Genomic DNA, 13507 nt, shown 5'->3' on the forward strand with positions numbered 1-13507 from the left:
GGTGTCTCTTCTTTTCCTCCATTTTTCTATTTCTTTCTGTCTGTTGTAGGCACTGGCCCAGATTATGACCTAAGTAAAATTATGAATAAAAATCTCTGTGAAATTATGAATAAAAAACTCGATGACTGATATTTTTTCCTCTTGCCTACAGGTACCCAGACACCATGGCCCCAACCTCCAGACCTGACATTGGCAGGAAGTAGAAGACTCCCTTCTTTGTCTCCTCCACACCCCTGTCCTCACCATGTCTTCGACTCAGGGCAATGGGGAGCACTGGAAGTCCCTGGAGTCGGTAGGCATTAGCCGCAAAGAGCTGGCAATGGCCGAAGCCCTTCAGATGGAATATGATGCTCTGTCCAGGCTCCGGCATGATAAGGAGGAGAGCAGATCCAAGCAAAACACAGATTCCTCTCTCATCAACTGGGACGAACCTGTGCTAGACTTCTATAACAAGCCAGCTGGCAGGCTGAATGACCTCAAGCTCCTACGTGGTCTCTCTGGCTCTGATCCTACCCTCAATTACAACTCGCTCTCCCCACAGGAAGGGCTGCCCAACCACTCTACCTCCCAGGGCTCCCAGCCTGGCCCAGATCCCTGGCCCAAAGGCTCTCTGTCTGAAGGCTATCTCTATATTTTTAATGGTTCAGATGAGGAGCTGTGTCTGTCCCCAGGACCAGGAGACATGAATGGTTCTTCCAAGAAACTATCCCCACCTCCTCTGCCTCCCCGAGTGTCTATCTGGGACACCCCTCCTCTGCCTCCCAGAAAGGGGTCCCTCTCATCCTCCAAGATCTCTCAGCCCAATGACATCAACACTTTTTCTTTGGTAGAACAACCTCCAGGCAAATTGCTAGGGCATCAGATCCTAGAAGAAGAGCTGGGGGGTGGAGGTCGGGGACACCTACTGGGATCCATGGACTATGATGGTATCAATGATGCAATTACACGACTCAACTTAAAGTCAACCTATGATGCAGAGATGTTACGGGATGCCACCAGGGGCTGGAAAGAGGGCCGAGGACCCCTAGACCTCAGCAAGGAGACGCCTGGAAAACCCGTGGCTCGGAGCAAGACTATGCCGCCTCAGGTGCCCCCTCGCACCTATGCCTCCCGCTATGCCAACAGAAAGAATGCAGCACCTGGCAAGAACCGAAGGATTTCTGCTGCTCCGGTAGGGACCTCATTGTGCTGTTTCTCTGGTCTGCCTCATATCATTCAGAGACAAGGCCGAGTCTCTTCTTCCTTGCTATTCCAAACCCACATCCACTAAGTACCCATACGTTCAGTCTTCCCCTCTACTTCTGTCAAGGAGCCCTGGTGGTACAGTGGTTAAAGCACTTAGCTGCTAATCAAAAGGTAGGCAGTTGGGACCCATCAGGCAGTCACTCTATGGGAGAAAGAAGAGGAAGCCCACTTCCATAAAGATTTATAGCCTTGGAAACCCTATGGGGCAGTTCTACTCTATCCTTTAGGGTCACTGTGAGTCAGAATTGACTTGACAGCAACAGATTTTTTTTTTGAATGGGTGGGGTGGTGTTTCTATATCTGCCATGAGGACCGTCTACTCTGGTTGTGCGAGAGGCCCAAGGCAGATCTGTGGGAGGGAGGACGGAAGAGGACATAGCTTTTTTTCAAGGCCAAGTTCTGTGTCCCTTGGCTAAAATGGCCCTTCTGGGAATTGAAACCCTAGTTGTTCTTCAGCCTTTGCCCACTTCATGATCTAGAGGCTAAATTAGGAGTTAGGGGAATCATTACTGACGCTGTGGCTGAATGTTCTAGATAATTTGAGTGAGTTTCTTCCCATTTCTGAGTCCTTGCTCTGCCAAAAACACTGTGTGTCAATGAGGATCACTCATAGTGTTTGCCCCTGTTTAACGTTCACTGAATCCCTGACCCTGGTGCAGAACCCACAGGAACCCTGCCTGATGGCCGTTGTTAAACTGACCAAATGACTTGTCCAAACCCACATAACAAGATATGGCAGACTGTCAAGTGAATTTGCTCTGTAAATTTTCACCCAAATCACAATAAAAAAAAAGAAAAATGGCAGAGCCAACATTTAACCCTGCTCTGTCTTGTACCAATGTCCACCCTCTTTTCACAGGAAAAACTTTACTTTTATCAGTATGTAGTATAAGACAATATAATAGAAGCACTGAACAACATCCCAGGGCAGCTTTGATCGTTTTCCTGGTTTAAAAAAAGTGTCAGCGGTGTCCCATGAGTGGGGATCTGAAGACCTCTATGTGTTTCACCCTTGACCCCTGGAACCATGACCCAGAAGGAGTCAAGAGGCACCTCCATGGCTAATGACTCCTATGGCTACTTAGGTTCCAGTTTATACCATTCCTGCTTCCTCCTTATCTATTGTCTGAGGGACACTGGGGCTTTCCCACCTTGTGTCCAGCCTTGTGTTGAGATCCTTCCCAGTCCTTTGGAAAGAGCCACATAGCCCTTCCTTCCTTTGCTTCTGCTAAGAGAGGCCTCCCTAAAGCAGAATCAGCTTCTGGGATCAGCCACAAGCTCAGAGCTCAGAGCTTTTTAAAGGCCCCGCTCAGAGAGGTGGGGCTGCTCCCACTATTTATAGGGATCGGGAGAATCCTGTTCCTAGCTCTGAGTTCCTCTCACAGAGCCAGGCCTGCTCACTGGGTCAGGCTACTCTGGTAGGTGGTCACCTCTGTCATTCCCTCTCTCCTGCTTCCCCTCACTCCCCTACCCTTCCCCCAGTCCCTGTGTGTCATCAGTGTTCCCAGAGGGAGCTCCTTTCAGAGTCTCCTTGAAGAAGCTAGGGCAGAGCTACAAGCTCTTGCCCATTCTTAGGGGGAAATGCAGCCCTGGTCCTCTCCACCTCAGCTTGGTGCAGGGGCTCAGCCTGCTAGCAGGGGAGACCCATTGGGCCCTCGGCCCACACCACCACCCCGCCTTCGCCGGGCTTCCAGCCGGAGGGACCCTGTTTATCCTGGGCCTGCAGAGCCAGCTCTGGAAATGGCTGGCTCCAAATGCCACCCCGGTACCCCAGCTGCCAGCCTCTGCCCAGCAGACCCCCCCAGCCAGCATCGGGCGATGCCACCAGGGCCTGCCAGCCAGGCAAACGTAAGTGGCTTTTGTTTTCTTATGGTGCCAGTGAGTGGTACTGAAAGGGCATGGAAATGGCCTTCAGTAGCCACTCTGTTCTCTCTCTCTTGCTTTCCCCTCCTCCCTCCTCTTTCTCTCTCTCACTTTTGTGGGTTAAATGCTGACAGTGGTACTATTGTTTTGACTGGGACACAGGCATGAACTTGGCAGAGCCAGGGCCTCACATGCCAACTGCCCTGCTGCCACTCTCCCTTCCCGTCACCTCTGTGCACATGCAGGGAAGCAAGGTGAATGGGAAGGGGTCATCCAGAGAAAATAATCTGGATGCTCAGATGAGGAACTTGGTTGCTGCCATCTCCCCCAAGGGACAGGGAGGACTGAGAGTAGCAGGTGGGAGGGTGAGAGGTGAGGTGTTACAGTGTAGTCTCCCCTAGAAGCAGCTGTTGGACCCACTGCCTTCACCGGATGCAAGCTGGTGACTCCATCCAAGCTGCAGCTTCATCCCCTGCGTGGCCTCCCAGCCACCCTGAACAGCCTGCCAGGCAGAACCTGTCACGCCTCAGTTCTCCCCATCTGTTTCCTCTTGCCTAAGGCTAGGCTGTAGGCCTTGTTGGAGGCTTCTCTAGAACCCCTCATGGGTGACTGCAAACAGATCTGGGGTGGGAGTACCTTTGGAGTTTTGTCTGAGATAATTCCCACCACTGTACACATGTTCTCAGAGAGGAAGTGAGGCCAAGGCAGGTTTCCTGATATTCCAGCTGTTCAGAACCAGAGGACTCAGGAGCCTGGTGTTGCCAAGCCTTGTACCAGGTTCTTCCCTGCCCAGACAGCTGCCTTGACGCTTTCTTCCTCAAATAGCATTTGCAGAGAAGGCACGTGTGTCTGAGTCATCTCTTCCATCTATGGGCTCTGGGTGCTCTGCTTTGGGTCGTTGGAACTTGTTGTGGATGTTCAGGAGTTTATCCAGGGCCAAGCTTCCCTGGGGACCATTTTGGTCAAGTCCCTTGTCATGGCCTGAGTGGTGGGACAAGGGAAACAGCTGCCTGCTCAGTGTACCACTAGGCTCCTGGGAGCATCTTCCAGAAAGCCCTCTGGTGGCCCAGCAGCACTGTGCACTGCCCATCCTGCTAGATTGAGTTTATCAGGCTCATCCCCTCTGGAAGAGGGTTTGGCCACACTCTTGTCCATCCTACGCAGGCTTCTGGCCTCAGTCTAAGCTTCAACTCCTATTTTTCAACTTGGCTCTTGATCTCCTAGGACCACAGATAAAATACATTCCTGGATGTCTCATATTTTATGTTTCTTTCACTGGTTTTTGGGTGGCCGGAAAGCCTTTGCCCCTGCAGTTTAAGAGTTTAGAGTTGGGAGTGGTCCCCTTGGGGAGGGGATGTCATGAGGGAAAGGGCACCGAGCCAGCTGCTTTTCTCTTAAAGGTGGGCTCACGGCCCCGTACCATCGCCAATGGACATGAGTTGTTTGAGGTCTCAGAGGAGAGAGATGAGGAAGTTGCTGCATTTTGCCACATGCTGGATATGTAAGAGTTAGCGGATGGGGCGGGGGGATTTGGGAGGGTGGTTGGGGCTGGGGAGGAGGGACACCCATTTCAGAACTTTCTTTAGGAAGGAAGAAGGGCGATATTTAATAAACCTCTTTATAGCTGTGGGATGTTTCCTACAACAGGTGTTTGCAGGTGTTTTGAGATTCCAGAAGTTTTACATTTTTAACAAAATCCACAAAAACCTCCGTCTAACAGACCAGTTATCCCCATCACTTTAGGCTCTTGTCCTCAGTTGCCCTCAAGAGCAAATGTACTTCAGGTAGCAATAAGAGTGTGCTCTGGAGCTAAGAGAGAAAGGAAATAGATTCAGAAAAATCCCCCATAGGGAGGACCAGGTTTGCTGGTCTGATAGAGCCTAGTGGAACCACTGAGACTATGGCCCCTAGCTGCCCTTCAGGTCTGGAATTGAACCCATACCTGTGGCTTCCAGCCAAACAAAAGACAGGCATATGAGTTGAACATTTGCCTGGGGTAGATATGCTTCTTGGAGAGAACAATCATGGGAGAAAGAAGGGCTGCTTATGCACAGGGAGACAGCTCAGGGGGCAGGAGTGCATGGAGGGATGAACACAGGGAAGAGGTAACTATAGGGAGGAAGTGGGAGGGGAGCTGTTGCATTGTGGTAAATTGTGGTCAATGTCATAAGACAAAGTGTATGTGAACTGCTGTATGGAAAGTGAATTTGCTCTGTAAATTTTCACCCAAATCACAATGAAAAAGGAAGAAAGAAAAATCCCCCCATAAACTTGACAGGGGAAGCTTTGTCCTTTTAGAACTATCCCTACTATTCTATTCTGCTTGTGAAATGTTTTGCAACTGTAGCAAATATTTCAGGAACACCGTTTCCCAGAGGAGTTTGCCCACTGCCCCCATCCTGGCCTGTAGACCTAGAGGGTCTGGTTGAGTGGGGACAGGTGAGGCCTTGGGTCAAAGGGCAGGAGGGTCCCAGCAGGCCTCTTCTCTGACTGCTCTCTTCTGAAGGCACAGCGATGGTCCTTCTCCCTCTCTTCCTGCACAGCCTTCGATCTGGCTCTGACATCAGAGACTACTCCCTCACTGGATATGTTTGGAGCACGGTCACTCCAAGCCCAGAGCACCTTGGGGATGAGGTAAACCTAAAGGTGACCGTGTTGTGCGACAGCCTGCGGGAGCCACTCACTTTTACCTGCAACTGTAAGTTAGGTGGGGATTGAGCATTCCTTGAAGTGGAATGGGGATGTTTGTGCCCTGGTCCATAGGATGCTTGTGGCTCCGATGAGGGGCAATGGGGAACCTCTTTTGAGGTACTGGCTCTAAGGCCAGTTTTTAGGTCCACAGTAATTTCCCTAACCCATTGATGATGCTAGAGAAGGCTTAGCTGGGATGGGGGATCAGGGTGGTGAAACTGAGCCTTGCCTGCTCCAGCACCCATTGTAATGGTTCCCCCACACACACTCTTCCAGGTTCCTCCACTGTAGACTTGCTCATCTACCAGACCCTGTGCTACACCCATGACGAACTGAGAGATGTGGATGTAGGTGACTTTGTGCTGAAGCCCTGTGGGCTGGAGGAGTTCCTGCAGAAGTGAGTAGACTGGTGGGGGCAAGCGGGGCAGGAGCTAGCATCTGCCTTTTGGATTAAGGGATTATGAGGAGGGTTCAGAGGGCTGGTGCTGGGATTTGGTCTGGCAGCTCTGATCCAGTCCCATAGTCAGGATCCCTGCTTTCTGGGCACACTCTCTGCCACATCACACTTTCCCCAGGAGCTTTGTCTTCCAGCAGGGTTGGCCGGCTTCCTGAGCCAAATCTGCTGTGGAAGGAGCTTGGAGCTGGGATTAGGCAAAGACTGGGTCATGTCTGCTTCCAGACTTCTGCATGTGGAGAAATGTGTATATGAGGAGAAAAAGAACCATGGCATTGTTACTCCTGCTGTAGATGATATGTGGCATCTTTATGGCGAGGGGCAGAAGAATGACTAGGCAGACGTGCCTTTGGGGAGTCTGGAGAAGAAATGATGGTTGTTTTCTACCTTCTCCTGCCAGCAAGCCTTCCCTCACCCCTTTTCCCAGCTGGTTCTCCTCTTCACCAGAGGCTCACCTCCAACACCTCCCCATCCAGTGCCCACTGCAGAAGGCAGCCTCTCTGGAAAGTCTGATGTGGACTGGCTGAGCCAATCCCCTTTCCACTTCCCTGGTTCTGTGGAGTGCAAGGTGAATGGAAGGCAGGGAGCAGATTAAGAGGTGAACCTCCCTCAGGTGGCACAGCCTGTGTGGCAGCTTGTGTAGCCAGCAGGAGGGCAGCAGACAGATAAGCGGATCAACTCTCCTCCCCCAAACTGCAGATTGGCTACTACCCACCACCTTGGGCCTGAGGGAGAGAGAGGCAGCCTGTGCTTCCTTCCCTTCTTAGAAGTGCCTATAAGTGCTACCCCTTGCTTTTTCTCTCTCACATACAGGTCTGGATGCAAGCATGATTCATCTGTGTCTTGAGCATAGGGCTGGCAAAACTAAACCAAACTCACTGCCATCAAGTCGATTCTGATTCATAGTGACCCCCATTGGGTTTTTGAAGCAGTAAATCTTTATGGAAGTAGATTGTCCAATAGTCCTTCCACAGAGTGGTGGATGGGTTTGAACTGCCAACCTTTTGGTTAGCAGTGAAATACCTTAGACACTGCACCACCAAAATAAATAGTAGGGCTGGTTGTTGTTGTTGTTATATGCCGTGGAGTTGGACCTGACCCATAGCAACCCCTCCTTGGGTTTCCGGGGCAGTATCACTACGGAAGTAGATTGCCCAGTCTTCCTTCCAAGGAGTGGCTAGTGGGTTTGAACCGCCAGCCTTTTGGTTAGCAGTCAAGTGCCTTAGGTACTGCGCTACTAGAGCTCCTATTAGGGCTGGTAGTAAGACTAAAGATTCATTTCTTGGCTGATCTCTTCAACCTTAAGGATATTGTGGGACTCTCTCTGGCCTCTGTGTCCTTGTCTGGAAAGCTGAGGGGATGGGTGCTGGCAGAACTCCAAGGGGCACCGTACTCACTACGCTGCTTGTTTGTGCTCTCCCCTGGAGGAATAGGAAGGAGTCCTAGATGCAGGGTGCCCTGGGAGAGAGAACCCAGGAAACCTGCACTGCTGCAAGGGAACAAGGGGCTCTGTGGGAAAATTTGAGCTCCTGGTCACACCCATATGGCTGGTTTGAATTCTGTCTTGCCACTTCTTTTTTTTTAGGATTTGGGTGAAGATTTACAGAGTAAATTCACTTTTCATACAGCAGTTCACATATATTTTGTCCTATGTCATATGTCATTGACCAAAATTTACAATGCAGCAGCTCCCCTCCCACTTCCTCCCCATAGTTACCTCCTCCCAGTGTCCATCCCTTCATACTCTTCTGCACCCTGAGCTATCTCCCTGTGCATAAGCAGCCCTTCCTTCTCCCATGATTGTTCTCTCCAGGGTGTGTGTCTACTTGAGGTAAATGTTTAACTCACATGCCTGTACTTTGTTTGGCTGGAAACCACAGTTGTGGGTTCAATTCCAGACCTGAAGGGCAGCTAGGGGCCATAGTCTCAGTGGTTACACCAGGCTCTATTGACCAGCAAACCTGGTCCCCACCTTCTTTTTTTTTTTTTGCCTCCAAATGATTTTGAGTTTTGTTCTACATTGTTCTCCCTCTCTATGCAGGATCTCCTACATCCCTTCCAAGTGGATGGCAGTGGTAGCTGGGCACCATCTAGTTCTTCTGGTCTCATAGTTGTATAGGTTGCAGATCAGATGGTGTACCAGTCGCTAGGACTGATTGTTTCCATTAATTTTGGTTTTCTTCTTTCTTCTTGACGAGGAGAGACCCGTTGTTGCATCTAGATGGCAGCTTCCTAGCTTTTAAGGTCCCTGTCTTGCCACTTCTTAGTTGTGAAACTCTGACCTTCCTTTTCTTCTGTAAAATGTTGTGAGGATTAAATTGGAGAATGACTCAGTGGGCAATTAACAAATAATAGGAAGACTCAAAAACCCACTGCCATGGAGTCAATCTGACACCTAAAGACCCTATAGGACAGAGTAGTACTGCCCCCATAGAGTTTCCAAGGCTGTAAATCTTTAAGGAAGCAGACTGCCTCATCCCACAGAGTGGCTGGTGGGTTTGAACCACTGACCTTTTAGTTAGCAGCCCAATGCTTTAACCACTGTGTCACCAGAGCTCTTTTTAGCATGAAAGGGCCTATCCAAAGAGAGGAATGGTTGAGGATCTATCTGGAGTAGATTAGACTGTCATCTCCCTCATGGCTCCCCTATTCCTGGGGTCCCTGAGTCCAGAGGTGGTGAGTAACCTGTCAGGTTCTTGACTTCCTGCCAAGACCCAGGAGGAATGTTCTGCATGAGGTGGACCAGGATGGTTCTTGGCCATGCCCATGCCTCTTCAGTTCTAACCTGAATGCACACAGGAAAGCTTTCCACAGAGAAGGTCAAGCAAGTCCCCAGGAGACCTGTGTCCCTGACTTCCAGGCACCACCCTCTCCTTATTAGGCTTTTCTGTTTTTTCCTACCCCAGAAAAGCTGATTCCTAACCCAGAGTCCCCGGGTGGCGTGAACAGTTAAGTGCTTGACTACTAACTGAAAGTTTGGTGATTGGAACCCACCCGGAGCCACTGGGAGGACAGGCCTGATGATCTGCTTCTACTCTGCAAGCATGGAGTCCCCATTTGTTTTTGGTAACTGAACCAGCCCCCAGGCCATGGAGCACAGACCTTTGCCCTAGGTTAAGGTAGAAAAGACCCTCTGGGGTTTCCAGAGAACTGCTAGCTCCCAAAGAGGCCCTCAGATCTCCTACCCCTGCCTAGTAGGAGGAGTTGATAGCAAGGGGGAAGCTGCAGGCCAGGGTGCTGGCTGCTCTCTGATAAGAACCTTGAGACAGTCTCGGGGGAGGGTTGGGTTTCCTGCTACCTCCCCTACCCTTACCACACTCTTCCTTCCTCCCAGGACACTCCCATAGACCTACCCCACAGCCTGGCCTCTCCACCCCCTGGTTTTGGCTGCAGCTCAATCTTAGCAGGTTGGAGCCAACATGGGAGCCCTGAATTCATAAGGATGTAGAGAACCCCGTTAAGTCCTAGCTGGACCTAGATTGACCTTGGGCCCTGGAACCTCTGTCATCATCTCCACATACCCGCCCCCTTTGCTTCAATCCACTCCCTTCCATATCTGGCTTAGATTCCCATTTCTGCTGAGGAAGGAAGTCCCTTTCCGGCTTCTGTTACCCAATTGTTGGGACCCAGCCAGCCTGAATCGCTGCCTTGGAGGTGGGACTCACACTCTGCCCCTTATCTTGGGCTTCCTTTCTAAGATGTGATTTGGGGGGAGAGTTGCAGAGGGACTCCCTAGGCTCCTTCAGCTTCCTGAAATGGAGGGGCCTCGTGTAGGCACTTTAACAGTGGGAAGTATGCAGGTGGGTGTTTCTCAGGAAATCTGCAGAGATTTTTGTGGTTATTCATAATCAGGCAGAACCCCCAGGGATAGGAAGCAGAATTTGGGTGGGCTTGGAGATAACAGATCTGGAATCTTGGTGGGATTGCTTTGTTTTGCCTCAATACCCAGTTGGTACCAGTAGGGAGTGGGAGACTCAGGACCACAGTGGAGAGAGGGTGTCAGTTACTGGGCCCTCACACCTGAGCCCCAGCTGACTGTCAGCCTGTCACCTCATGGTTATTTCAAATATCAAAGCCAAGAGAATAGGGTTTAAACAGCTTCCTCTTGAGAAGTTCCTCTGTTCCCTACTCTCTCCAGCAGCTCCCACCCCTGCAGTAAACCAGTGATAACAGTATAAGTAATAAGTACTGAGGAGAGTCACTATTTGTACAAATCAAAAGTTAATTGTATTAAATTCCCTTTGTTTAGACAGACCTCTCTCTACTCTTTCCCTTAAGCTCTACCATGACATTTTCCAGGAGCATAAGTACTATTCCCTCACCTCCACCTTTATCCTGATTTTCTCTCCCCAAATCTAATGTATACATCTCCCTTCCCACTGAGTCTCCGGGATGCTAATGGTCTTCTCTTACCCCACCAGCAAGCATGCCTTGGGAAGCCATGAGTACATTCAGTACTGCCGGAAGTTTGACATCGACATTCGGCTACAGCTGATGGAACAGAAGGCTGTACGCAATGACCTGGCTCGGACGGTTCGTGTATGGGGAGGCTGATGGTTGTACAGAGCTGGGAAGGTGGAGTGGGCATAGGGTGACTTGGACATGTTGAGTGACAGGTAGGAACACTGGGCTAAGATAAGGGCACCAGCCTTCTCTGAATAGTATACTGCTTACACAGGTGAATGATGACCAGAGCCCTTCCACCTTGAACTACCTCGTCCATCTACAAGAGAGGCCAGTGAAACAGACCATCAGCAGGTGAGAGTGGGAGCCATCTTGGCTCTGGTCTGAAGCAGAACTATGAAGGGAATCCAGTGGATCCCTTGCTTGCCTTCTACCAGGCAAGCAGGGATTCTTGCAGGTGTCAGGGCTTGAAGCCCAAAAGTTTAGTCAGGGAAGCTCCCCACTCCATGGCATGTTACATCTCTTTTCTTTAGGCAAGAGATGGTGAAGTAGAAAAGACTCTCCCTCTTCAGTCTTTATGGAACATATCGAAAGACGGGAACCTCTTTAAACCAGAGTCTGATTCCTGAGCTGAGGAGACAGAGGGAGGGAATGGGTCCTCCAGTGTACTGGGTCCTACCTGACCTCTCCTATGACTTTTTTTCCTGCCCCCAACTCCCCAGACAGGCCCTGAGTCTTCTGTTTGACACTTACCACAATGAGGTGGATGCCTTCCTCTTGGCTGATGTGAGTACAAACCATGGGGGCTGGCCCAGCTGCAAAAGCTCCTCCTCCTCTTCCCCAGTCCTCCTAGGACCAGCCAACACTATACAGGATCTGAAATGGATACTGAAACTGTCTAGCAGAGCACTTCTTTTCATCCCCCTAGCTCATGGGAAGACCAAGACAGCATGCTGCTGGGCAGCTGGCAAGTTTGTAGAAAGCAGCTCTGCTACTCTGTAAAAGTAGGTCAGGAGGAACTGTGCCCTGATCCCTATCTCTGGAGTAAGCTGTCTCTCAATCTAGGGGACATAACGTTGTCTCCCAGCAGCTGTACTTGAGTGTGCACTGGAGTGTGCTTCCTATGAGCAGTGCCCATCAGCCTCTGATGTGTGAGTGGTGTGCTGATGTAACAGGAGGCAGAGGTTCCTGAATGCAGGGAGGGGCCAGGACTTTCACCACTGAAAGCAAGTAGCACAGCTCCTAATAGCATTCCCTTTAGCGTTTCAAGCCTTAACATGCCTGAAAAACATTTGCCCCAAATGTCTTTGTGCCAAAGAGACTCAGACAGTGATCTTCAGAACACAATCCCTGTCTCATTGATCCATTTAACAGTAACCATAGATGCTTCTCTTTTGGGAGTGCAGCATTATATCTAGTCCAGCCCTCTACCCACTGCCAGAACCCGTTCTCTAGCAGCCCTCTGGCTATGCACAGTGATGAAGGGAGAGTCTCTGAACACCTGTTATATGCTAGTCTGCCTCTATGTTAGTGGCTGCTGGAGACAGAGAGGTGTAAGAATAGTCTTAGTCTTCAGTGAGCTTGCGTTCTCGTTAGCAAAATGAGATAATAACATTAAGTGATCAGTAGACAGAAGAAGATGGCAATGAGTTAATCAGCAGCTCTTGGAGGGCAGTAAAGAAGGGGAATGTGTAGGGCTAAGGCATTCAGGGAAGGAGCCCTGGTGGTACAGTAGTTAAGCACTTGGATGTGAACTGAAAGGTTGGCAGTTCAAGCCCACCAGCCCCTCGCAGAAGAAAGCTGTGGCAGTATGCTTCTGTAAAGATTACAGCCTTAGAAACCATGGGGCAGTTCTTCTCTGCCCTGCTGGGTTGCTATGAATTGAAATAGACTCAATGTCAGTGGGTTTTGATTTAAAGTATTCAGGGAAGGCTTTGTGAAGAAAGTAGGATTTTAACTGGTCCATGATTTAAATTTATGTAGGACACAGGACAGATGAGGGGATTCCAAATATGAAAACTGCAGGAACAAAAGTACAGAGGGGAAGGTGTGGGTATGGCATGGCTATGGAACTGAGATGAGATTTGTCTAGAAATTCTATGGAGAAAGTTCTGAGAAATAAGGCTGAGTGGGCAAGGCTCAATGTGAGCTCTTTGGCCTCTTTGCTATTCCCTGTAGATCAGTTTTCTTATGTGTCCCTAGGGGAGACTGTGTGTATTTGCCACAAGTCAGTGGGAAATGAAAGAGGGAGGCTGGGAGTGAGAGGATGTTTGGGGGAACGGCTGAAGGGAAAGTTGGGCCTGGTCCATTTAAATTTAGTGGGAGAGATTTTACACTGATGCTTGAAAATAAAGCATGGATTCCACTAGTTCTGAGACCCATAAGCCCCGGTTTCTCCCAACTCATTGACCTGTTCCTTCCAAGACAGGGGTGAGGGTGGAGCATTGGAGGCTGAGAGTGCTAGCCTCACATGCTGCCTCCCACAGGGGGACTTCCCACTGAAGGCCGACAGGGTGGTCCAATCCGTCAAGGCCATCTGCAACGCCCTAGCTGCTGTGGAAACCCCAGAGATCACCAATGCTCTCAACCAGCTGCCCCCCTGCTCTTCCCGTAGGCAGCCTAAAAGTCAGAAGGTAAAGGGCTTAGGCAGTAGGAAGGGAAAGGGGGAGAGGGGAACATTCATTCACAAGTTACTGAAATTGCCCCATGGCTAAAGTGGTAAGTATCCACTTACACAAAAACTCTTTATCTGTACCTCCATTTTTATAATTCAACAGTTTAATCACAAGAGTTCTTAGAAAATAAATGCTGTCTTTCAGAGAATGATGGTGGGTAGGGTCTCCTCCTGGG

The 13507-nt window shown here is 50.1% G+C and overlaps 1 protein-coding gene across 1 annotated transcript in view; it reads left to right on the top strand.

The window, feature by feature from the left end:
* The first annotated feature begins 244 nt into the window (after positions 1–244).
* The window catches only part of PIK3C2B (phosphatidylinositol-4-phosphate 3-kinase catalytic subunit type 2 beta), a 57951-nt gene continuing 44688 nt past the window's right edge, over positions 245–13507 (top strand). The window contains exons 1-8 of the mRNA XM_042783000.1: positions 245–1171; positions 4509–4609; positions 5652–5806; positions 6076–6196; positions 10675–10786; positions 10932–11011; positions 11380–11443; positions 13144–13290. Of these exons, the coding sequence (XP_042638934.1) occupies positions 245–1171; positions 4509–4609; positions 5652–5806; positions 6076–6196; positions 10675–10786; positions 10932–11011; positions 11380–11443; positions 13144–13290 (1707 nt within the window). The remainder of the gene's footprint in view (positions 1172–4508; positions 4610–5651; positions 5807–6075; positions 6197–10674; positions 10787–10931; positions 11012–11379; positions 11444–13143; positions 13291–13507) is intronic.

This window comes from Orycteropus afer, unplaced genomic scaffold (assembly GCF_000298275.1).
Source record: "Orycteropus afer afer isolate SDZICR_OR568_19922 unplaced genomic scaffold, OryAfe1.0 scaffold00572, whole genome shotgun sequence".
Lineage (NCBI taxonomy): Eukaryota > Metazoa > Chordata > Mammalia > Tubulidentata > Orycteropodidae > Orycteropus > Orycteropus afer.